The sequence below is a fragment of the Oreochromis aureus genome, linkage group 15, assembly GCF_013358895.1.
Source record: "Oreochromis aureus strain Israel breed Guangdong linkage group 15, ZZ_aureus, whole genome shotgun sequence".
NCBI lineage: Eukaryota > Metazoa > Chordata > Actinopteri > Cichliformes > Cichlidae > Oreochromis > Oreochromis aureus.
In genome coordinates, this window is record NC_052956.1 from 13,405,715 (window position 1) to 13,431,271 (window position 25,557).

The 25,557-nt window shown below is 39.8% G+C and overlaps 2 protein-coding genes across 3 annotated transcripts in view; one reads left to right on the plus strand and one right to left on the minus strand.

Moving 5' to 3' along the window:
* Positions 1-15,244, plus strand: part of LOC116324159 (beta/gamma crystallin domain-containing protein 1-like) — a 28,950-nt gene extending 13,706 nt beyond the window's left edge. For both annotated transcript variants that reach the window (XM_039598621.1, XM_039598620.1), the window contains 15 exons: positions 110-249; positions 1,622-1,748; positions 3,208-3,243; positions 3,735-3,886; positions 4,079-4,199; positions 5,599-5,744; positions 6,993-7,119; positions 9,864-9,893; positions 10,024-10,136; positions 10,668-10,800; positions 11,749-11,888; positions 12,965-13,088; positions 13,314-13,472; positions 13,768-13,930; positions 14,539-15,244. In XM_039598621.1, coding sequence (XP_039454555.1) covers positions 110-249; positions 1,622-1,748; positions 3,208-3,243; positions 3,735-3,886; positions 4,079-4,199; positions 5,599-5,744; positions 6,993-7,119; positions 9,864-9,893; positions 10,024-10,136; positions 10,668-10,800; positions 11,749-11,888; positions 12,965-13,088; positions 13,314-13,472; positions 13,768-13,930; positions 14,539-14,627 — 1,800 coding nt within the window. In that variant the 3' untranslated portion in view covers positions 14,628-15,244. The remainder of the gene's footprint in view (positions 1-109; positions 250-1,621; positions 1,749-3,207; positions 3,244-3,734; positions 3,887-4,078; positions 4,200-5,598; positions 5,745-6,992; positions 7,120-9,863; positions 9,894-10,023; positions 10,137-10,667; positions 10,801-11,748; positions 11,889-12,964; positions 13,089-13,313; positions 13,473-13,767; positions 13,931-14,538) is intronic.
* A 137-nt stretch (positions 15,245-15,381) lies between these two features.
* LOC116324195 (reticulon-4-interacting protein 1 homolog, mitochondrial-like) lies at positions 15,382-24,487 on the minus strand. The gene is made up of 9 exons (XM_031744768.2): positions 23,858-24,487; positions 23,620-23,771; positions 21,275-21,343; positions 20,684-20,808; positions 20,171-20,219; positions 19,912-20,048; positions 19,215-19,398; positions 17,268-17,363; positions 15,382-16,189 (listed from the first exon to the last, which is right to left on the minus strand). Exons 1-9 carry the CDS (start codon positions 24,153-24,155, stop codon positions 15,995-15,997), a joined length of 1,305 nt encoding a protein of 434 aa, XP_031600628.1. The 5' UTR covers positions 24,156-24,487; the 3' UTR covers positions 15,382-15,994.
* Positions 24,488-25,557: the final 1,070 nt, after the last annotated feature.

Genomic DNA, 25,557 nt, shown 5'->3' on the forward strand with positions numbered 1-25,557 from the left:
AATACAAGTCAGCTAGTTAAGATCTTCCTTGGATTTATTGGGAGGAATTATTGAAGATCTTGTGTGGACGACTGCTGATAATGGCTTTTCTTGCTCCCCCCCTCTGTAGGATTACAGCATCCCCCGTATTGATCTGTTTACTGAACCCGAAGGCCACGGCAGAGTAACACCATACCACGACGACACAATAGAAACTGGCTCATTCGGCATCCCACTGAGTACTGCTTCTATTCAAGTGCACTCTGGGGTGTAAGTATTGTTGTTTTATGCATGTAGTCCATGAAGATACAAGAAATGCACCTTTTAGAAAATGAGACAATCTCAGTCCTTCTCAATAATGTTTTTTTTTTCCCCCTTTTGACGAGCTCTTACCTGCTGCGCTCAAATCAGAGCTGTCTCTTTAATAAGATCTTCTCTGTGTTTTGCTCTGACATATAACTGTGATAATAATCATTACTACATTCCGCTGTGCCTATATTGGTCTTCGGTTTAACTCTCATTCATTTGCCTGCCGAGGAATGTCTGTCCTGCTGTTGCATGTTAGAAATGAGGGAGAGCGGGAGTTGGGACACATGGGAAGCAGAGTAGCAGAGGAGGAGAATTGACAGAAAGTGAGAAACAGGCAAAGGTGTGGAGAGAATTTGGAAAATGGCACAAGAATGTTTTTCTTGGTTATAGGTGTAGCTATTCGGTACATTTTGTGCCCTACAGCAGAAGGAAATGAATGCTGTTAGTTAAAACTTTTCCTCTAAAGCGAGTATTGTAGGCTTACCTACAATACTTAACGCACAGGATTTTTTTCAGCATTTGTCAGCAGCAAAAACAAAACTAATTGCTGTCAGATGCCAGCTCATCTCAACACATAATTGCAAATTCTGCCACTGTAGCTTCTCCTGTCTGTCTGTGACAAGTGAAGGCAGCTGCTCAGCAGATGTAGCTTTGTGTTTTACACATTTATCCTAACGTGCAGTTATCCCAGTTGACTTCACTGAACAGATAGACTCTGTGGATTTAGCAAGTTAAGGTTGACATAAATTCTTGGTAATCACTTTTTTTTTTAGTCCTGACTGAATGAGCTGGATGTATTTTTCCTGACAGAGGCTTGCATCTGGTTGTTGGTATGAGGCATTGTGCTGTGCCACACCATGGTTTAAAATACCAAAGTTGGGGGCATTGTTCCCACAAAGGCTGCCTGGGCTATAAATATGAATAGTGAAGAAAAGTGATTTGAACCGAAGCATGCCATTCCCCAGATATTTTGCTCTTAAACAAATAGCCTTTGTTCCTAGCTCTAGTTCTTTGGCTCACAGCAGAGGTAGATATAGAATTAAACCTAAATAAAGCACCGCCTTGACAATACCTAATGTACTGAGGAAAAAGCATCAGTCACTTCTGCTGATACCACGACTGAAAAAGCTGCTGCTTATTTATGTGTTGAGGAAAAAAAGGGAACAGAAAGTTTGTTATTTTTATGACAATGATTTTTTTTTACAGCTCTTTTATGGAAGTATTTAAGGTCCTGACTTACATTAGTTTTAAAACAACCAACAGTTTTGTTGTTATGCATAATATAAATAAAGGTTTTTGATAATTAAATAACATGAATTCCTCCTTTCTTCAGGTGGCTGCTTTTCAGTGATCCAGGGTTTGAGGGCATGGTGTCTGTCCTGGAAACAGGAACATACCCTTTTCCTGAGACCTGGGGCTTCCCGTCACCCTTCGTGGGATCTCTTAGGCCACTTAAAATGGTTCGTATTACTGTAATGTATAACATCAAATGCATTTAAAAATGAGAAATGATCTCTGTTGATCATTCCCTCAATGTGGCCCAGGCATAAAATAACTACTGGATACACAACCAAAAGCTTTGGAACAGTCATTTGTGATCCCTAAAGGATGAAGCATACAGATTTTGTTTTTTAGTAAAATCTCTGCATCCATGAGGTCAATTGCTATAAAATTTGTTATATGTATTTAAGGTTTCTAGAGGCTATAATGTTAGCGATGCTGCTGATCTCCAGGGTTTGTTATGGTGTCCTTCCTGCAGATAAAAATTTACATCAGAGCTTTTGTAAATGGACTAAAAATGTGACATAGACTGTGGTGCAGTCATTAACACATTTGACCCTTGATTTGATTCTGGGAGGAGACACAAAGGCAATCTTAAGGAGGTCACAAGCTAGTCTACTCCTCGTGCTGGTCCCAGTGCAGATAAATGGGATTGTGTCAGGAAGGGCAGCTCACCTGCCCTGTCTCAAATCAAAATGCATATCCTTCTACTGTGGAAAGTACCTGCTGAAAACATGGCATAGACATTTATAGTTCCCAGAGGATGAGTCATGAGTGTAGCATGTTTTTGCAGATACGCTACAGTCATGAAGTTTTGTAAAAATGATCCATCATACATTTATTTAAAAATGAGAAATGATGTTCAGTTTTGCCCATGTAAGAATAGTGGAGCTAATTAATTATCTAGAGAATTGACAGCGAGCTACTGTGTGTGTCGTGTCCTGGCTCCTGCAAGCTCTATTACGCAGCACCCTCACCTGCACAAAACCAAACAGCATTTCCAATAGTGACAAAGCTTCTAAAGAAGACTATCTCTTTCTATTTCTGTTCTGTTCCCTTTTTTTTCCTAAGACTATGTGAGACAGGGTGACTGCCAGCAATGTTCTGACTTGATTCTCCTGACACTGTTCCTCTGGTAATTCACTTAGGTTGAGATTTATCCTTTATGGGAGATGCAGACACATATTGGACTGACGTGCCATTTGTTACAAACATCCCACCCCTTCAGATAAATTAATGAGCCAGATTTTTCACCAAGTGCAATCATAAGGTCAAATTCTTAAGTAGTTCAGAAGTTTTACTTTAAATTAAATGTAACTGGAATTATGCAAAATTGCTGACATCCCCTTAAGCCACAGCTTCATGTTGTGTTCAGTAATAATTACCAAAAGCTGGCATTCCTGTTTCTGCCTTTTCTGCATTGTGAAGGGTCACTCTATGTCCAAAGGCAGTGTTTATTGTTATTACCCACAGAGACAATAGCTCAGCTCAACCTTCCATCTACCAGGCCAAGGGAATTATGAACATTTTTGAGAAAATTAGTTGAACTATGAATGTGTGTAATTGCTGGCAGGTGTTAAATTGTGTGCATATAATTAGAGAAGAGCATTGTTAATGATGATGACTTCTCTGTTCCAGGGTGGTTTCAAAGTGGAGAATCCCAGTGAAGTCAAGGTATGCACAGTTCTCTTTTGTTTGATCTCAAAAAGAAGAAAAAGTGGGGAAAAAGCAATTTAATGTTAAATTCTGGAAATTATAAAATAATCTAACCACAAATTGTAATATCCGTGTTGAGTATTTAGGAAAAACATGTTTATGAAAGGCCTTCAGGCATTGCACAAGTGCCCAAATGTTTTTGACTTGTAGGCTTATTTCATTTAAGACCACAAAGAGTAACGGAAGTTCCAGTACACTAACCACAGTTTATTTTAAGAGGAAGAATTTCCACAGCTAACAATGTGAGAATCAGATAAACAGATTATTTTTAGGGTGAACACGTCATTCTGTCATTCAGCAATTCGAAAACCACTGAGATGCACACAGTCTTAATACTGTGCCATTCAAATAGGACTTTTAATATATATTTTCTAGTTCCTTGGAAATATAATAAAATGAAATAAAATATAACTTGTGTGTTAACGTAAGCTGTCTGTTCTTTGATGCAGGCTGTTCTATATGAGAAGCCCGGCTTTGAAGGCTCCTGTATGGAAGTTGACGGTGAAATTTTCAGCTTTTGCGAGAGTGAAGGAGATGTTCCTGCAGACCTTGACACAATGAAACTGAAGTCCGTGGGCTCTTTGAAGATCATTGGAGGATTGTGAGTCTTCTTGTGCATGTCCCTTTGCTTGTACAGGATGGAGTTAAATGGCACTCTTACTCTGGAGCAAAGTTTATTCTAGACTAAGATAGTGATTTTGATGTATTATGATTATAATATATAATAATTTAGTCAGGAGCTACCAGTGCAGCTCTAAGCAGTGACATTGCTGCACTTTGTTTCTTGCATCAGCTGGGTGGGCTACAGCGAGTCTGGGTTCGAGGGTCAGCAGCACATCCTGGAGGAAGGAGAGTACCTGGAGTGCAGTGACTGGGGTGGCTCAGAACTTCTGTCATTGCGACCGATACTGTCTGTGAGTACTGCAGACACTAAAAAACTACCAAGGAGCTTAGCATATACCAGTGTGTGATTAATAGCAACTGCTAACTGATGCTTGAATTTTGCATAACCACTCTGAGTTGATGAAGGTTACAATTCAGATTGCAGCTGATTGTCGAAAATAAAAATAGCACGCTTTTGTAGGCTTTAAGACCATTCAAGGTGCTCCACACTATAATCTGCATTCACCCATTCTGACAAAGCTTAGTTCTGCCATACACACATCAGTGGATTCATCGGGGTCGATTCAGGGCTCAGTACCTTGTTCTTCTTCTTTAGACTGCAAGCTAATGTAAAAATATAATATAATATAATAAAAACTATTGACACCAAAACGTTCCACATAAACACTGACTATGAAGAGTGTGCAGCATTAGCAAGCAGGGAGACATATTTATTAAATGGTAGAGAAAATGCTAATTTTCCAAGTCTTTGTTGGGGAATTGGTTTAAACAGAAAGAAAGCAAAAACAAGTTTTTGTTTTAAGAAGCTGTTATAAAGAAATACATTCCACTGTATCCCCAGTGGGCATGGCTGACTTTTGGATGTACAAAAAAAACGTATAAATTCTGCAGAAAATTGTTATATACAAATTGTTAATAGCAACTCGAAGGCATAAACAGTTTTTGGAAGCCCCAGATTCTATAAACAAATCAACATCTTGCATATAATATATTAATCTTACCCCAAAGCAGTTTTTGCTCAAGGGCGCTTTCATTATGGTGCTTTTTGTCTAGAAACAGCTTTTCAGTCAGGACCACTTTAATCGAAGGATAATTGTGTTTTCTGTCTTCAGTGATGTATTTTTTTGGCCTTTCTCTGTTCTGAGACCTCACCTCCCTTCCCTGTATATAAGTGGAAAGATAGAGGCAGTGAGACCTCCCATAAAGAACAGAGCAGACATCAGTCATAACAGATAAGATACTATTTAAGTCAGATAGAAGCATGAAAAAGGAGTGGTAGAGGCGGGTTGCAAAGCAGCTGTGCAGTTGTGCATGCAAGTTAAATAGAGAACCCTATATGAGATTTACTATTTGGATGTATATCAGGATATCACCTGAGACGTCAGCTGATGTAAGATGGTATGCTGATATGCCAGGATTGCAGCTGAGCTACATTTCGTGTCATGCTTAAGCTAATACTGTCTTCATTTTTTGGACAGGGTGTGCAAGAACAACAGAAACCTATAAGCTGTTGTGTAATCATATTCTTTGTAATTGGTGTGACTGGAAAAATGTATAACAGTTTAAAAATAACTCCCTAGAGTAAATTGACTTTATTCCTAACCCTCATATTTGTTGTTTTGATCTTCAAGGCAAGATTTTGTGTGTTTGTCTGCAGCTTTTCTTAAGATGATTTTATTCTTGTCACAGGATTTCATGTCTCCATACCTCAAAATGTTCAGCGACAGAGATTTTGGCAAGCTGGGGATGAACATTGACCTCACAGTGCCTGTTATTAACGTGGATGAGACGGGCTATGGCATGAAGACGCAGTCTATTGATGTTGTCGGTGGTGTGTAAGTAGCATACTTGTTATGGTTTATTGTTTTGTGATCGTTAAGGGTAAATAAAAGTTTGGGGTATTTTATTAAAAAAAAAAAACAGATTTTCGGCTGTTAGAAATAGGTTAAACACTTTCCTTTGCAAGTCATCTTCAACTTCAGCAAGACTTGTGGTGTAATGCTTAGGTATGTTTTCTAACAAATATTGCTTGATTACCTACCTTGATGGAGAACGACTCTACATGTTTTTAGATGCTTTCCTTCCTGCCAGCTTGATGATTAGTTGAGGCTACAGTTCCTGTGAAGTCTTGTTTGGTTTATTACCCTTCGTTGCTTCTCAGGAGCGTGGCGGCATGACTGCCGCACCTTTGCTGACAGGTCGAGACAGATTACCTCGTTCACTAATGGTTAGTCTGCCTCACATATGTTCCTGACCTTAGGACTATCTCAGACTCTTTGCAGTGAGAAACAACTCTGTAACTTCTTGGAGAGTGTGGAGGAGGCAGACTCAGATCCTTAAACTTAGTTAACAAGGAATTCTGTTTATATTTGGAAATTCTTTATTCTCTTGAGGTATTTTTATCACCATCTTTTTTTTTTTTTAACCACATGCTGTAGGAATGAGCAGTGGCAGTGTTCCATCACTGCTTGACTTTCAACCTCTCTTTATGGTATGATCAGCTAGAAAAAAAAATGCAGAAGTAAACAAACAGGAAGCAAACGAGAATAATGAAGTGCAGGGCATGCTTTCCTGATTGCTTCTACCCAAGGGAGAGGAAGAAAATGGTTAATAATGTGGAGTGGAACATAACGTCCTTCTTTATGAGAAAAGACTCTCATGACATTGAAAGGTTATTCTTGCTGCGCTGCTAGTCTGTTATTAGTCTGCGCGGCCTCGCCCATGTTCTTCTGCTGTTTGATTGGCTCATTTGCGTTCCGTTTGTTTTGCTGGGAGAGAACTGTCAGTTTTTCAGTCTTGCACGTTAGGACACACAGTTCTGCAAATGCAACACCCACTCCCACAGCCACTCGTGACATGCCACATTTTTTAACAGAGTAGCTGCTGAGATGCTATCATGTGGGAAGGTATTGGATTTTGACCGCAAGTTGTTGCTGAATGAGCACAACTGTGCCTGAATTCTTGTGGGTTTCAGCCAGGGCACATCAAACACTCTGTTTCTTTACCAATTAAAATGAAATGAAAATGAAAAAAGAATGTCATGTCAAAAGTAAAGGGTGCTCCTCTTTTGTTTTTGTTCTCAGCTGGGTTGTGTTTGAAGAGCCAGGCTTTTGTGGCGAGCCTTATGTCCTGGAAAAAGGCCTGTATGGAAGCCCAGAGGACTGGGGGGCACTGCAGCACAGAGTTGGCTCAACAATGCCTGTCATGCTGGTAAGAGTGGTGACTCACAGGGTGGAAACATTGTCTGGTTATTAGACAGATGGTCTGGCGACTGTGATATTTTACATTTAATCAATGCAGCAGCCAGTGTGTTTGCTTGACCTGCACGATTAGCTCGATCAGCTTTGCACGATGAATAATTGCGCAACTGCCGGTGAATTTTCACTTCCTCTTGAGGTAGTAGGGTGACTCACCATGTGGTTTCTCTGCTTGTAACCAGCAACTTTTACACTTGCAGAATAAATCAAAATTTAAGATGGAATCCTTAAAAAAGGAAAATGAACGTCAGGGATAACACGCGACAGATACCAGGCTTTACAGTGGATTAACTCTAGGAGCATGAAGCAGAGCAGAAATGTGAATAAAATTACTTACCCAGCGTGAGAGAGGAAAATTCTTGTCATTAGACTGAAAGCAAAAATATCTTAGATCACAAAAGTGACTCATCGTGAAGTTGCTTTGGTTACAAACTGGATGATGACAAAGAGGCATACACAAGACAAGACTCGGTAAAATGCTGTAATGATCGGTCCCAATTAGAGTAGGCCAGTCATTAAAAATTAATCATTTGGCTTCAGCTTTAAAGTGAAGATGGTCTGTCTCAGATATTTGTGTAAACCATTCCTGTGGAGTTTAAATGTAAAACGGACTCAGAAGCTAGACTTACAGGGAAGTTAGTATAGCAGTAAAACACAGTTTACTGAAACTTGCTGCCAAGTAACCAGGGTATTGATATTATGCAAGTACAACAAAACTAGTTATAGCAACCTCACAAGAAATAGCAAAATATTGGATTATCATTGTTATAAAAGGGCAGTTAACAAGGGTGCAAGTGTGTCTGCAACAGGACAGCACTACACAGAAAATATTTGATATACACAAGGCAAAAATCGAGTATAAAATATTTCATGTTAACACTTTACATAACTTACTGTCAGACTGAGGTCAACAGTGTCAGAGCTCAGTGTGTTTGCGCATGCATGGATAGCTTTAATGCGCCTGCCGCAGGTAGGAGATTGAATGAATTGTGTCCATGGTGTGCAGTGTCTGTGATGATTTGCTTGGGTTTCTTCACACAGGGAGTGATGTAGAGATGCTCTAAAGATGGCACCTTTGTGCCCACAATGTTTTGTACCCTTTTTGCAACACAGTGGAAGGACATTATGTCGGCTTAGTCACAGCTGCCTTACCAAGCTGTCACCCAGTTTGTGAGGGTACTCTCTATATTCATCTGTCCAAGTATACAAGCAGCCTTTTGGGAAGGTGACTTACATCCTTACATTTAGGAAATAAAGATGCATTTATGGTTTACTCACAACTGCCAGCCTTGGAAAAGTCCTCTGTGATGGTAACTGCCATTACATTGAAGCTGGGAGCTCTCTCCATAGCCTTTGTTTTGATGTATACAAGTGTATGTCTGGCTGTCTCATCCTGAAACATAATCTCCATGGTGTTTGCGGTGTTTAAGGCCAGATTTGGCACTTAGCTTCTGAACCTCATATGCAGTCTCATTGTCATCATTATCATCTACAAGCTTAACGATGGAATTAGAGTTGTGGATGGGTTTGCATGAGTGAAAAGTGCATAAAAGGGCTCAGTACGCACCCTTTAACAGTTTGAGGGAGGGAAAAAAAAACAGTATCCACTTGCATATGCAGTCGGATTACTGCATTGAGTTTGTCCACCAGCTTGTCAAGGATGTGATAAATGTAGAGCTGGAGTCAACAGAGAAGTGCCGTATTTGTCAAGGTGATAAAAGGCTGTATTGAGAGCCACAGAGATGGCATCATCATTGCCCGGTAGGCAATAGTGGTTTAGATCAGCAACGATGGAGTCTTTGATGTGAGTATCAGTCCTTCAAAGGCTTTTGAGATGACAGAGGTTAGATCAACTGACTAGTGGTTGTTCAAACGAGTTACAGTAAAGTTTTCTGGGAATAAGCCCAATGGTGGTTTTAAGGGAGGTTCGAAATGTGTGTCAGTACCTCTGACAGTTTGTCAGCACAGCCCTGCACATCATTGGACGCAGCTTTTTTCTTTTTTTATGCAGAAGTGCTGAAGAGTGTCTGCTGCACCTTGTGAATGCCTTCCAGTCTGCTATCGGTTTGTGACCGGCTGGAGTTTGATTTGATTATTATTTGTCAAACTGTGCAAAGAATCGGTCGAGTTTCTCTGTTAGATGGATTTGTTGGCTGCTGTGTGCTGCCTGTTATGAGAGCAGGACAAGCAAGCCAGGCTGCTGGAGGCAGAGTGAGCGAGAGCCAGGCTGGCTGATGAGGATGCACACGGAAACAAAGAGTTGCTTCAAAGGGTCAGATAACATGAGTAACAAACTAAATCAGAAGTGGGAGTAGTGTTAGGCTCACATAAGGGAATGAACGATTCAAAGCGAGCCAAAGAATGCTACAGGAGCTTGATTAGTGGATGAGGTGAGTTGATTAAAGGGGCAGGAATGGAGTGCAATGCCCAGGCAGACACACACACAGACTACACAGAGATTAAAAAAACAAAAAAAAAACACAGGCAATGAGACATGAGGAAAGGTAAAACCAGGAAAACGGAGTGGAGGGAGGGCATATCACACACACACACACAACACACCCACACACACAAGTTAAAGCAATACCACCCACAATGTTGCATCTCTCCTTTCCTATCAGCGCCACTCTCTTTTGTGGTTCAGTGCATGTGAATCAGTCTCAATAATCGTTTTTTTTTTTTTCATTTTCATTTCAGGATGATTTTGAGAACACATCCAAATTTAAGGTAGGCATTTAAAAAGGAAGAAAAAAAAGCACATCTAATCTTGCAGCGTTATTGCAATTATTATGTGACGAGGAGGTGAGGAGCTCAGAGTGGATGACTCAGTCTTGTTTTCTTGCTGTGTGTGCCTCAGGTGCAGCTTTTCTCTGATCCAGGTTTTAAGGGCTCTGTCCTCACTCTGGAGGACAGTGTGGCCTCCCTGCAGGATGGTTTCTCTGTGGCCTCCTGCAAGGTTCTAGCTGGCAGGTGAGTAATACTGTACATTGTGAAGAAACTGTCACAGTGCGGGGCTGTAAGGTGAATCTTTGGGACTAAAGACACTTTGCAACAGCCTTTCAATAGCAGATTTTAGAGATAGATGTCCCAAGGTGATCTGCTACAATTGTAACTGCGTATCGGTCACATTAAAAAGCAATTTCTGTGATTTACAGTCCGCTTCAGGCTGTCACTGTTACACTTTCTAAACAGAAAAAAAATGCCATATGGCAGTAGCTAGCGATACACTGCCTGCATTACATAATATAAAATGCATCATTAATATTAATATACTATTTTGCTTTGGCCCATTAATAAGTAAGAATTCAGTAGCTCAGTAAAAACTCTTGTTCACCTTCAAGCTTCAATAGTATTAAAATTGAAAATCTTTTTAGTGCAGGTAGGTTTACACAGTGATCATCTATCTTATTCAGTGCAGAATATGGGCACATTTTTTGTGCCTTTGTTCTTCATGTGTGTGTGTCAGTATATTTGTGTAATTGTATTTATGTATTCTTGCAGCTGGATAGCTTTTGAGGGCCAAGACTTCACTTGCAGGATGTATGTGTTAGAAGTGGGAAACTACCCAGATCTGAGATCAATGGGCTGTGTCAGTACAAGCTCCTCCATCCTGTCACTACAAACTGTTGGCTTTGTAAGTCTATAATTTAATTCTTCTAACAAATTAACACTCACTCCCTTTTTACAGATTGCCAGCCTAAAACTGAAACATGTTATTTTTGGTCATTAAACCCTGGGATGCAGACATTAAGTTTTGTAGAATTAAATACATTTTTGAACTGCAACACTCTTTAAGGAGGAGATTAAGCATTAAATTAGCTCTCATCAGTATTTAGGTCTTGCAAAGCTACAAAAACTAATTTGTAATTGACAGCTGAAGGCATCACAGACAAATATCCATTGCTATTGTAGTTTTTCAAGCTTGTTGAGAGTCTGTCTGAAGGGTGCATGAATAGTGCCTGTAATCTGCACAGTTGCACTAAAGTTGGACACCACTTGGACATCCTTTTGGAGTTTTGGGTTCACCCTTTAATGATAAATGACTCGTACTTGAGCATATGTGCAAAGTACACATCTCTGTCATGTGGCATATGTTTTTTTTTTCCAATTATCCCAAATTCTGTTCAATTTTGGTATTCTTTTGATTTTTTTATTAAACCGCATCTCCATCTTTTTCTTTGATTTTTTTCCAAAAACTAACACTTTTGTGACATCTTGTCAAAAAACAATGGATGAATCATCCCAAAACTGAAACTGCTAAGTGTTAAAATAAAAAAAATATAACTGTTAATAATGGTGATTTTGTATCAGAAGGCAAAAATTCACACATTTCTGCTTATTTCTTTCCCTGTCATCAACATCATCACCATCCAGTATTAAATGCGTTGACCCATGACATTAGTGTCCATTTAGAAGGCAGCCTGTCTTTTACAGTAAACAGGGAGTGAAAATGCCAGGGAGCACAAAGGTGTGTGTGTGGCCTGTTTCCAGGGTAACTTCAAAATAACCTTAATGTCAACCTGTATGACCTGGAGCTTTCAGCGCTTGTTAATGCACTTGTCCTTTCTCTCACTCTTGGCAGGAGTTCTCACTTCCATCCATCACTCTTTTTGAGCGATGTGGTCTGCGTGGGAAGAGGGTGGTCCTAACGGACGGATCAGTCAACCTCCAGCTGGCCGGAGGATGTGGCAGAGTCCAGTCTGTGCTGGTGGAAGGAGGCCTGTGAGTGCTTTTCAAACCCGTGTGGTTATCCAGCCGTTACTAAGCCGTTACTAAGGATACCCTGTGGTTTGTGTTTAACAGGTTCATTCTCCTCTGCTCCCAAATATTTCTTTAACGCTAAGCGTGACACTAAATAAAATTCTTTACTTTTCACTCACACAACAGTGGCCTGTTGTTACTCAGCAGTGCCACCTCTTAATCCCATTTGGTTTTATTTCAAATTCAGACGCTATTATCTCTTTAGTCAACAGAACTTTCTGGTGCCATTTCCATAGTTATCTGTGCAACCTGTACTTATTTGATGTCTGTTGGTATAACTAAGATGATTTTTTTTTTTTAAGATTCCTCTGTAGTTAAAGAATTAGTTTGGACCTACCATATAGACTCCAAGATGGCATTTTGTAGATTCAGAAATATTGAATGCAGTGCAGGGTCAGCACATCTAATATTGCAGAATGGCAGTACTGACAGATGGATCGATGGTGGAAACCTGCTGCTGATGTGCAAGATTTAGACTGTAGGTGTGAGCCAACACTGAGGAAATAAAGGGCTCGCAGTGAGGCAGAGCTGCCTCTGGACTGGCACATTCTTGCTGCAGAAGAGATGAGCCATTAAGCAACGAGTGAAAAGCAACATCTAACCTCAAAGCAAAATTGGACTGTTATAAAGCTCAGCAGTGTTATTATCTTTTGCTAGGCATTGAATGGAAGCCAGGATTCAGAATTCAGCTATTTTTTTAAGATAAAACAATGATCTACCAGCATCAAAGGCTTGCTTTCTAGTTTGTGCTATTAAAATAAAATAAAATAAAAAAACAGGTAGAGAAAAATGATGTTTGTTTATGTCTGCCTGTCTCTGTGCTCTCTTGAGCATCCTGTAATATCCTATCACACGAGGAAGGAGGATATTGAAATATATTAAAACAAGGACTGGCATTTTCAAGCCAAATTTCACTCATGGTGACTGACAGTCAGTCTCCAGACAGCAATAAAAGCTGATAAGGAAGTGTTGTTTTCATTTTTGCTGTTGAATATCTGAGACTTGATTATGTTTTTGTCTCGTCTTAAAAAAATCAGGTGGGTGCTATACGAGGGAATCAACTATCGGGGTGCTCAGATTTTGCTAAAGCCTGGAGAGGTGCTCGACTGGCGGAAACACAGCAACTGGCAGAAAATTGGATCGCTCCGCCCTCTTATACAGGTATACAATGAAGCTATGCAATTAGTATTAGATTACTACACCACAATGGTGGTAATGCTCACAGCTGCACTTTTAGATACCACACATGTGCATTTCAACTAGTGCCATCTTGATTGACTGTTAGTTGTGATAGTTACGAGCTACGTCGAGTCGATTTGAAATTCCCTTGCTGTGAATCCTGTTTTGAGAAGAAGCACCAACTATTTGTATGTGTTTTCCGAGCAGAAGCAAGTGCACTTCCGTTTAAGGAACAGACAGACGGGGCTAATGATGTCGGTGACCGGGGATTTAGATGATGTCAAACTGCTACGGATACAAGAAACAGAAGAAACGGATGGTTTGGAGCAGATTTGGTTCTACCAGAATGGACACCTACACTGCAAGGTAACAGTACCTTCATTACGCAACTAATCGATAAAGAAAGGTCAGGGAAAGCTTGATGAATAGCAGCCCTTAGACCAAGATCAAGATCTTAGATCCTAAGGTCAAATCTCAGACGAGAATCAAAACAAGGTTAAAGAAAAGTGACGACAGGTCAAACAGAGGTGTTTTCTGCACTATATCTGATCATATATTATATTATCGATTAATTTTTTCACCATTCTGCCTTTTTTCAGTGACAATACAATAGCAGCTGGTAATTTGAATATCTCTAACTGACTCCTCTCTATGTTTCCAGCTCTTGGAGGAGTGCTGCCTAAGTCCCAGTGGTAGCGTGACAATTGCAGGAAGCCGTGTGGGTCTCACTCCAGACCCAGATGACCAAATCCACCTCTGGAGCATCACTCCGGAGGGCTTTATTCGCTATGTCCTCAACTCTGATCTAGTCCTGGAAGTCAAAGGTAAGCCTCACCAGTGTTACAACACCAACAGTAAAATTGTTCCGATAGATGATTTGTATATAAAGCCTTGTTAGTTTGTACTACCAGCACCATCTGGGACAAGCTTCCCACAGAGGATTCAAATGTCAGAGTTACATAACAAGTTTCAGTTTGATTTCCATACATTAAACATTCAGATTTCATGGTTAGTCTTATGAAATTTGTCAAATTCAACAAGCTGCCTGTATATGGACTACGGAGCAAATGCAACAATTATTATTAAATGGCAAATGAACTTACATTGTGCCTTCCTACTTAATTCGAGCACTTAAAGCTCTTAAATATTCCCAGTATAAAACTGGGGATTTATGTCTAGTCACTTTGTTTGCATCATTGTCAATTAGTGACCCCTTGTGGACTGAATTATTCCCTGCAAAAGGAGTACTGAACACTATTGTAGGAGTTATCATTATTGTATTTGAAATTAAATATATGCAAAACATTTTTAATTCTATTTTTAATCCATCTTAAATAAACAATAGTATGCAACACAATCTCTTTCCAGGTGCCAGAATAATGCTAAAATATGTATACAAAATCCACTTAATAAAAACATCTGTTTCTTTCAGGTGGTCATCTTTATGACAAAAACCAAGTGATTCTGAACACACCTGATGCAAGTAAACTACATCAGAGGTGGGATGTGGAGATTATATGAAAACAAAGTCTGCTGAACTGGATCCCTGACACACTAATGGAGTGACACACAGTGCTCACAAACGAGGTACGCCGCTGGAGGTTCTCAACATTTTGCTGCAGGGGAACCATGAGAAGGCAGATGAAGACGTCAAGTTGGAGAGACATTAAGGATTTTGGTAGAATGTACTGCTACGTAACAAACATACAAACAGTTCGTTCAGGACTTGAAATATTTAACATGTTATTCTTACACCTTTGTCAGTTTGGGGTCAATTTGAAAAGTCCTGCTTTTGAAAGAAAAAATATTTAAATGATTGCGAATGTTTTAAGATGCAATTAAGGATTCATTTCTGCTGAAAGAAAAGGAAAGTTTGACTCATTTAGTGTAAAGTTATTTTTGGCTATTTTGAGACAAAAACTGGCCTTTTAGCCTGACTGTACATTAGCCTACACATATGCAAATATTCCATAAAAAAATCCTTTGTGTGATTTATGATTCCACTTTCCATTGTTACTTACAAGGTATCTGATCAAGTAAATGTTTTACCAGAACAAATTAATATTGTTGTACATTCAAAAACAAGACATTTTCTAGGTGACCCCAAACTTTTTGAACTGTATCTCCATTGAACAAATCTGTTTCTGCCTTATTTTTATTAACTTAAAACAGTGTTAAAACATTTTTTTGGATTTTTTTTTTAAATAATTTGTGCTGTTATTTAGTACATATTGCTTTTTTTCCAGCTGCATGCAACACAAGGAAACAAATATCATGTTTTTTATTTTTGTTTAATCAAAACTATTCAACACAGAACTTTTTTCTTTTCAATATAATAAAACTATTTTTGTCAATGAACTTCTGAACACAGTGCACAGTTGAGTGGAATGCACATGCAACAGTGTAAAAACAAAACATTTCAGATGTGTGTTTGTTGTTCCCTGAAAGTTACACTGATATATTCCTTTCAGATTATGTAGCTTTACAGGATGTCCACATAATTTCACATACAAGGTAATGATGGGTAACTAAACCAAAAAAGAAAAACAAATAGTTTCTTCCCCATTTGTAACAGAAAAGCTTTTTTATACAACTGCGTGTTGTACCGGCCAGCTAATTACCAAAAGTCTGGTAACCATAACCAGCTGCATGGTTGACATGAGGAGCATTTAGCTGGTAATATTAGCATACCTCGAGAACTTTGTGAAAACTTCAAGTACAGTACAGAAGGCGCGTTAACAAGAGATACAACTTCTGTATCTTCTAATTACAAGCGCAGGTCACGACTGCAGTCTGCTACAAAACAGACTACCTTTCACTCTGCTGATGGTGAAGGGGAGGTGAGAAGGATCATAACAGAAACTCTCTAGGCACCTGCTTTCCTCTACTTAGCTTTGCTTGGCTGTTTCTTGCACTGACTCTGCAGTCTCCATGCTGCTGTCCTGCACCAGCTCTTCAGTCTGTCTGTCGTCCTCTTCAGCCACCCTGACTACAGTCTTCCCTCTGGCGTGGCCCTTCTCCAGCTTCTGAAAAGCCTGAGGCACCTGAGTAAATGAGAACTGGGCCTCCACAACAGGCAGGATCTGTGACAGAGCAGCAGAAATGGGAAAAAATTAAAAAAAAATCAGATTTACACATGTAGGCAGGAGTTCAATTGATTATGAAAATTAGTTTCGGCTTTTGTTTTAATGGCGCTAACAAAAAAAAAAGCAAAACACCAGAATAAGTATTGACAGTCTGTCATGAATGTGGCAGCTTATGCAAATCCGACTCGTGAGGTAAGCACCATGCTTTAAGAGCAGCAAATAAGACAAAATGAGAAACTGTCCAAACTTAACAGCACTGGAACCATTTCCACTTTCACGTCTTAGTGAAGAGGCTTTTTTGCAAGTCACAAAGCACTGCAAATTACAGTGATCCCATAATCAAACCCATTATCAAAAAAGTTTAGTCTAGCAAATAACCACAAACTCCTAATGCTACAACATCGCTGCTTTCATAGTTGCAAGAGTGAAAACGTGAGGGAGGGGTTTAGAATGTGATGAGGCTGGACAATCCTGTGCTAGTCCCAGAACACAAGCAGCCAGGCTTGTTATTGTGGTCAGCATCTCTTGTCTTTAACAATGAATGGGGAGGGCAGTCGCGTCACTGGAAACCATCCACACTTCTGACTGCGAATAGGACAGAGAGAGCAGAGAGATCGTGCGTGTATGTTTTGTGAGGAGGGGTGGGGGGGCACCGGAGGCCATAGATTCCCGCCGCTTGCCTGAGTTTGCTGCTTGCTGTAAGCCCCAGCACAAAAGGACAGAGGTCCCACACGCTTTTGCGAATGGCTGCTCAGCACTGTTTAAAAATCCATTCACCGTCTGATGGCGCCTGACTCAATCGCCCAGCAGCCAACCGTGCACACCACCAACCAGCCAACCAGAATAGCAGGAATGTGATTCTGACTCCCTCACAAAGCCGCATGGGAGCCTCGGATACAGACTCATAGGGAATCCATGGTATGTTCAATATTCAGTGAGTTGCATGATCATCTCTGCATAAATTCAACTCTCTGCCTGTGACGGATTTGCAAATTAGACATCGCCCTAATTCTGTCAGTACAAATGGTCCTAAAAGGCAGGTGTGCATGTTATGAATAATAAAGCCATATAGTACCTTCCCTGCATCTACCAGCTTGCTGACTTCATCCAGGGCAGGTCCATCTGGTGCATAAAATCCCCACCTATAGAAGACTCCACTGGATAATAAATTCTAAGAAGAAAGCAAACGGGAGGCAGTAATTAGAAGTCAGGCTTGTCTGCATCTCATACACATGAATAAACACACAGAGTTATCTGTTAGGAAAAAAAAGACAAGGAAAATGTAAAAAGTATTTAAAAAAAAATTAAGATCTGGATCAGAACACCAAAAAAGACAACTAAGCTGACTAAAACACACATGGCAGTTACCCTGACTTACAGTAATTAGCACCATAAGGATTTAGGAGGAAGAAACCACATTTTGTATGAAAGGACTAATTAGCACAAATTTCCTGATAAGTTTTCAATAAACTACTGAAGGTTACTAAAAATTTTAAAGCACATAATTTAAACATTTATGTTTAGATTACTATCTAATGATTTGGTTTTGTGAATTTTTAGACGCACTGTCATTACTAACTGATGATGAGATGAGCACAAACAGGAATATTGGATTATATTAGTGGTGTTATTGTTCACATCTAGTAATATAATTATCATTTATTAAAGATAATACATAACCTGAAAGCTAGCATTTAGTTTTACACACACGGACACAAACTGGACCTCTGACCATCACATATCGCATGAATCTGAGCTACGTTTCTTTGAGAGATACAGGATTCTGAGCCCAAATACGTTGGTTGATGGCATACTAGTTTATTAGGGCATCTAAATTAAACAGAGAAACCACTAATGGTTTGTTTCACTAATATTTTTCCTGCTATATGTGAAAAAGACCAGGATTGCCAGCTATGAAAAAAGGTCAGTAAAAGGTGCTCCAGATGGAAATGTCTAAATAAAAATAAAAATATAAAAAAAACAAATTGTAAATAAGACAGAAGCGCTGGTGTAATAATTCATTTAAAACAACAAAACAAAAACATAACACTGCTTTATACTTGATAATATTGTGTTATTATGTAACACTGCTCTGGTAAAACCACCCTGACTTGCTTGGAAAAAAAACAGACAGCTCTAGTTTGACACTAGAGGGCTCAGTTGCACAGATAAAAACGGCAAGCTGTCCAGCGTTGGGCACCGAGGGTGTGACTGATGCAGCAGAGCCTCGCCAAAGTGACCAGCTGGCTGCTCCCATGGACAAAGGGCCTCGGAGGCTTGGCAAGAAACACACAAACAGTGGTATTTGCCGGGAGGGGGGGAAATGGTTGGCCACAATCTGAACAAACACCAAATACTGCTGGTTCAGCAGCAAACACATGCACGCACACACACACTGTCTCATCCATTCTAACACTGCCAGCTGTGCTGTCACCAGTGCCTACCCTGCCCAGGACAAGTTCACTCAGTCCCTAGAGCACCCTGTCCACCCTGTCCTCGTTTGTTCGGCCATGATCTTCATGACATGAACACCAGCTATTAGGGAAACACAACAACACAAACCTAACACGCATGCAGGGACTCAAACTGTTAATGCTATTCCCTCTTCACCTGCACACAGTACATAAAAACATGAGAAAAAATACAGGCAGCGCAGGAATTTACTGTGACGCTCAGTCAAGTCATCACTTGATTTTTCCCCTCCCTGTGTCACCTCAGCTCCAATCCATATAATCAACTGAATGGAAAAAAATATCCATGTCTTCTTTCCATGAAACTGAGGATCAAGTATGACATCTCAATTAACTGAATGGAAAAAAATATCCATGTCTTCTTTCCATGAAACTGAGGATCAAGTATGACATTTCAATTTGGAAGCACTGGCAGGCCACACCCAGAATAATGCCTTAATGAGAAAAACAAACCTCAGTCCGTGTTATAAAAATAAACAACTGCAATGGAAGTTTTTTTTTGTGTACATCCACTTTTCTTTGAATCAAAAGTCAGTTTTACTGGTGTTTACCTGAATGGCCTTGCTCTGCAGAGAGCAACCAGCATTCAATGTACCATCCAAAAGGCCCATAGAGTCGGTGTTGAGAAGCAAAGGTGTTACCAGTGTGACGTATTTTGCACCAGACCAGGGCTTTAGCAGGCCCATCGCCCACTCCTCTGTGTCCCCACCCACGCCGTCAAAAATAACGTCAAATCTTGAGGTGGAAAAAGAGACAGACAATCTTGTAAACATCTTGCTGGAAATGTGGTTAAAAAAAACAAAATTAACTTTTTCAAAACAAATTATCCTATGTCAGTACACTATGCACTGTGCTGGTTTAGCCCCTCGCTGGAATTCTAAGAAACCAACCCAAGGACTACCAATTTTGTTTTAGGGACAGGAAAATAACTGAACCATCATCCACTCAGACCTTAAGCTGTGGTTTCCATGGAAACTAGAAAGAGAGTCAGCGAACAGGTGTGCCAAGCTGATAGGAATATGTTTACCACATTTGGGTTTTAAAGGGCGAAACACACCAAATTTAGCAAATCTAGATGAGTCCTTTTTAATTAACACGTTCACTGGATTGGCACAGACTCTAATGATACTTCAGTAAACACCAGCGTTGGGACCAGTGAGCAACATTTTGCTCCAGTGTTTCTTTAAACAAAGTACAATGTAACCACACAGGTTTCAATGTATACAGTCCAAACACCGCAGCTCTTACTTCTCCATCGTTTCTAGTTGTTCAACCACATCTCCTGCTGTGTAGTCCAGCACCTCATCAGCTCCCAGCCCTCTAACAAGACCCACGGCGTTCTGAGAGCAGGTGACCGTTACGTGGGCGCCCCAAGCCTTCAACAGCTGGTGAAACATACAGGATAAAAAACAGGGAGTATGCACACAGCAAGGGATCTTACTTTGTCAGGGTTTAAAAGGCATAAATATACATACAGGCATAGCCAAACGAAGACACTCTGTCTTACCTGAATAGCAAATGTTCCAACACCTCCTGATCCTCCAGTGATTAAAACTCTAGAAGGAGAAACCCCAGCAACAAGAGGGTCATTCAATTACTGTGTGACTCATTTATGCAAAGCTACGAGAAGAAGTGGAAGCCTCAGGGGGTACAAAGGGATTTGCAGGATTGGAAGCTATTACGTTAGAGGAAAAGTGGAAGTTCTATTAAAATTCGGGTTAGGTTAAATGTTTTGACGTTTGCAGGTTAAATGCGTTATTTTAAAACTCTTGTTGCCAATTAAAATGAAATGAAAGTGTCGAAACGGGTATCGTTACATTCTGAGTCAACATGACCGGACTGATTTCTCAACAAGGAAAGAGCATATTCAATTCTCCAAGTCGCAAACTAAAGACATTATTAAATCTTTTATAGCATTCGGGAGCTTAACACTTTTTTAATGTGTTTTTTAATAAGCGTACATGGCAACAGGGTGAAAGGAGCTCAACATAAAATTATTCTGGATCAGGCTGATTCTTGCCTTTTATTTGAAGAACTGTCTCTGCAAAGACCACCTCCATTGACAAGTGCAGACAGAGAAGTGTTGGCTACATAGGGAATGGATGCTGCCTCTATGTGGCTCAGTACTTTTGGCTTATGGGAAACCTGCAAAAATCAGCCACACAGAGGGTGTTAACAATGTTAGAATTGCATTCACTTGTAAACAATATTTTACATTTACAAATTTTGAAGCTGTGTCTAATCAGCACAGCTACTGTGAGGGCAGACAGCCAGAGCCGGAGAATAAATGAAGTTCAATGCAGCAAGAAAACACAGGGCAATTTGTATGTCCCTTTAATTGCTGCCACGGCAGCTACAGCTAACAAACAAACTTAATCCTAATTACATTTTACAGTGAAGGATTACTAAACAGGGTTCGCTTCTTCCGAACTTTTGTTTAATGTATTTTACAGTTTAAATAAGGGTTCTCAATGAACTTTTTCCATTAGTTTAAAAACAAACTGACAATACAATTACTTTAATGTCAGTCTTTGTGTAGACACTAGTTAAATTATTCACAGTTAATTCTGAAAATGCGCCGCCATCCAACTGCTGCACAGACTCTGCTCACCTCATACTCTGTTAGAGTCACGTATTCGGCCAGGCTGCCTTGTTTCCATGGGGGAACAGCAGCCCACACCTGAAGACAAATATGACATTTAACATGCGGAACACAACTTAAATTAACCACCTACTCTCAGTCTCTGAATCTGGTTAATCAGCTATTAGGGTCTCACACAACTGCTCCTGTCCTTTCTCATCATTAGACGCTTCCAAAGATATTTTTATACTGGTGAAACACAATTACTAGAATAGTGCATGTGGAAAATTTTACTGGTGTATTGTTCTGTGATTTAATTACATTCACTTTAGGCCAGATTTGCATAATTGCATTTCTCTCTGCAGGAAGACAGTAATGTAGATATGTGGGAGACAGCAGGGTTGAAGGTCTCAAATTATTATGAGTCACACTGACTGGGAGACCAAGCGGAAAGCACTTGATCTTTCCAACAAGAAAATGTCTCTGAATGACTTAACTATGGAGGTGCATGTAAGTGGGCTAAGCAATATAACCATATTTAACTTTAGAAAAATTGTGTAACATCAGCAAATTTGCCTCCGCATTTTTAATATGGTATTTATCACTTTAAGATTTTTGAGTGTGCTAAAACCAGGGTGCCCAGTCTTTATGACTTATGACTCCTTACCCCTCAGTACTTTTTCCATTTGTCTATGAATATTGTGACTATATTATTATGTGAATAATATATTATAAATGTATTACAAGAGCAAACAAAGCTTTTTGCTTGCTTCATGCATTTTCTTTTACAATCATCTACTCAATCACAAATTGCATTTGAACCTGAGAAAATATTAAAAAGATCATCCTGTCTAGTTATTTTTCAGTTTGTCAACTGATCACTAATAGACACTTACTGGCTACTTTGCGAGGTACACCAGATCATTTGCTTGTTAAAGCAAATATCTAATCAGGCAGCCACATGGCAGCAGCTCAGTGCATTTATGCATATAGACATGGTCAAGACAACCTGCTGAAGTTCCCCATCAGAACGGGGAGGGAAAGGATAATTCAATGGACTTAATGGATGTGACGTGGTTGTTGATGCCAGATGAACTGGTCTAAGCATTTCAGACACAAATTATCTATTGGGATTTTCCCCACTCAACCATCTCTTGGGTATACAGAGAATTGACTGAAAAAGAGAAATTTTTCAGTGAGCATCAGTTCTCTGGTCAAAAAGTCCCTATTGATGTCAAAGAATGGCCAGACTGGTTAAAACTGATAGGAAGGCAAAAGTAACTCAAGTCACCAATTGTTACAACCAAGGATTTCAGAGGAGCATCTCTGAATGTGCAATATAATGAACCTTGATGCAAGTCAGGTAAAGCAGCAGTGGAAGACCACACCAGTTGCCAGCTAACAAAATTAAATTGAGGCTACAATTTCTTCAGGCTCCTCAAGATTAGACATTAGATCAGAAAAACGTTGCCTGGTCAGACGAGTCTAGATTTCTACTGTGGCAATCAGGTTGTAGGGTCAGAATTTGGTGAAAAGAAGATAAATGCATGTATGCATCATGCCTTGTATCAAATGTTCAGGCTGGTGGTGGTGGTATAATGGTGTGGGGGATATTTTCTTGGCACACTTGGACCCCTTAGTACCAACTGAGCATCATTTCAATATCACAGCCAGTCTGAGTACTGTTGCTGACCATGCTGATCCCTCCCAGCAGGATAACACCATGTCAGAAAGCTCACATCATCACAAACTGGTTTCTTGAAAAGGACAAGTGTTCTCAAATGCCCTACAATCCAATAGTGGGCTTTTGGGACGTGGTGGAACGGGAGATTCACATCATGGATGTGCAGTTGACAAATCTGCAACAACTGTCCAAGTCAATATGGACCAAAATCTTCAAGAAATGTTTCCATCACCTTGTTGAATTTATGCCACAAAGAATGAAGGCAGTTCTGAAGGCAAAATAGGTTCCAACCAGGCATTAACAACAAAATAGCAACTAATAAAGTATTTGGTGGATTGATATTACAAAGTCGCTTTTTAAGGGCACATGTACAACTCAATGCATTCCAAATGAATAGAAGAGGCACTAGAGTACAATATGAGAATATGGTAAAATTTTCACTAACAATGTGAGAAAGCTTGTAGCTGTTGTAATAGAATGCATTTAGATGTGTTTCTAATATTCCTTAAGAGGATGTCAATAAAGTGCACTAAACACCAACTTTAACATCGATGCAAAGTATAACCTCAGCAATGAATACAGCTATAATAACAGCTGAGGCATTTCTGCTAAAGTAGTCCCCACAGGACATTGTACTGTCACTAACTTCCAGTACATCTTTTAAAAGATGATTGTGCAGTGCAGAACCTACCTCATCTCCCGGGGCAAAATGGGTAACCCCAGATCCACAGTCCACTACTACACCAGACAAATCACGACCAAGAATGAGAGGAAACTCACTGTCACTGTCCATCACAGATAATGGATCTCTTCTTAACTTCAGCAGTTTAGCCCCATAGCCACCTGAAATTGAGAATTGACTTGGCTTATTGATGTAAGTTATTAGTTTTTTTTTTTGTTAATTATTAATTTCGGTTAGCAGCACTTACCCCTCATAGCTACATCAAGGGGGTTGAGACTCACTGCATGGACTTTAATCATCACCTCAGTGGCAGAACTAATCGTGGGAACGGTGATTTCTTCTGTGTACTTCAGAACACCATTACTGCCATACTGATCAATGATCCATGCTGACATGCAGCCTTGCAGCCTTGGAGGTGAACTGCTCATATTTCTTGTAAGACACACTCTGCACCCTGTCCTGGCTAATGTTTTGATGGAGCCTGCTGCTGTAGTATTGAATAAACACAGAAGCCTGGTTGATGTCATAGCTCTGGCAGAAGCCATTCTAGTCGCCTTCCAGCTCACTGCTACTACAAGGTCAGGTTTCGATACAACATGACATTTAGGAGACTTCTCACCAAGCTACGTAGCTATACAACTAGCATTAGCATGTCGAAGTTATCACCGATCAAAACAAATGTGTAAAAGTGCAAAACGAATCAAATGATCAAGCGATAGCACATTCGTGCACTACTTTTATGTAACAGAAGTCTCAAAGAGCAACAGCTGTTACAATAATGAACAGATAACACACATCTCAGCAGCTGGGTACATAACAACATTACCAAATAAGCTAACCTCTGAACTCACAACGGCAGCCAATCAGTTTCCAGAACATATACATCATGGCCAATAGAAGCACTGACGTAGGCTCTTAGGCTCTTAGGCTCTGACGTAATTTGTTTAGCTCTTCGTCGTAGTTCCTAGAAAAAACAGCAGAAAACTAAAGCAAAGGCTACTGGGCTTTTCAGTGTCCTAGACTGCTATTATGTAATTTAACAATTCGTCTTTTTATTATGTATCGGGCACATTTAATTGTCTTTTGATTGTTCCTAAGCTACCTCTTGCCATGTTTTGGGTAGATTGAGAGATTACCAGTTATCTATGTACGAAAAACACCCTTGTGCACAATAATTATGTAATACTTACTTTGCTAATTTGAACAGATAAAGGGGGAAACTAATAAAATACTCAAGACAAAAATCCACAAAGATCAGAGCCACCAATAGATAAGTTTTTAGACACTTTTGTCTAAAAAGGAAAAGGAAGAGACACAAATCCCTCTTAGTTTGCACCTGTGAGTTTGGCGTAAACATTCCACCATGTGGAGCTACCTACTGTGGTCACCTCTTGTAAATCAGGGAACAACTGAATGTGGCTTTATTAGTGAAAAGATCAGACTTGAACTAAAAACGTTCCAGCACCTGTGACAGAACTAAACACTGAACCAGAGGATAGTCACTTTGCAAGAAATTATTTAAATATCAAATTAACTGCTACAGCACTGTTGCTGTTGTTGTTTAGAAAAGTAGGCTGTGGGGAGACTCTAAGGTCCTTACAAGTTATATCCCTTTCACTATAATAAGAGTTGTAAACAAAGAATGAAGTCACGGTTTTGTGCTTTGCTTAATTGTGTGCGACAGTTGATGCTATACTGTGCATTATGATAAAACTGGCATTTAATAAACTCAGAAAAAAAAGACTACAAACACCCTTACTTGTTTTCTCAAGCTTGGATTACATTTCTTTCTGATGAGACTCATTAATAACTCATTAATAACAGGCAGGAGGTTTGTGCAAACCACAGTGAGATGGGAGAGGGGGAATTACCTATTATTTTGAGCAGTTATGGATGTACTGACTACAATAGTCTAATGATGACATGGCCTGGTTGTTAAATCATATT

Excerpts from the sequence above, each read along its gene's own strand:
- LOC116324195 (XM_031744768.2), bottom strand. The coding sequence starts at position 24,155 with ATGGCTTCTGCCAGAGCTATGACATCAACCAGGCTTCTGTGTTTATTC. Across the intron at positions 20,809-21,274 it reads TGACTCTAACAGAGTATGAG|GTTTCCCATAAGCCAAAAGT; the intron begins GTGAGCAGAGTC and ends TGATTTTTGCAG. Across the intron at positions 17,364-19,214 it reads TGCAGAGCAAGGCCATTCAG|AATTTATTATCCAGTGGAGT; the intron begins GTAAACACCAGT and ends CTTTCTTCTTAG.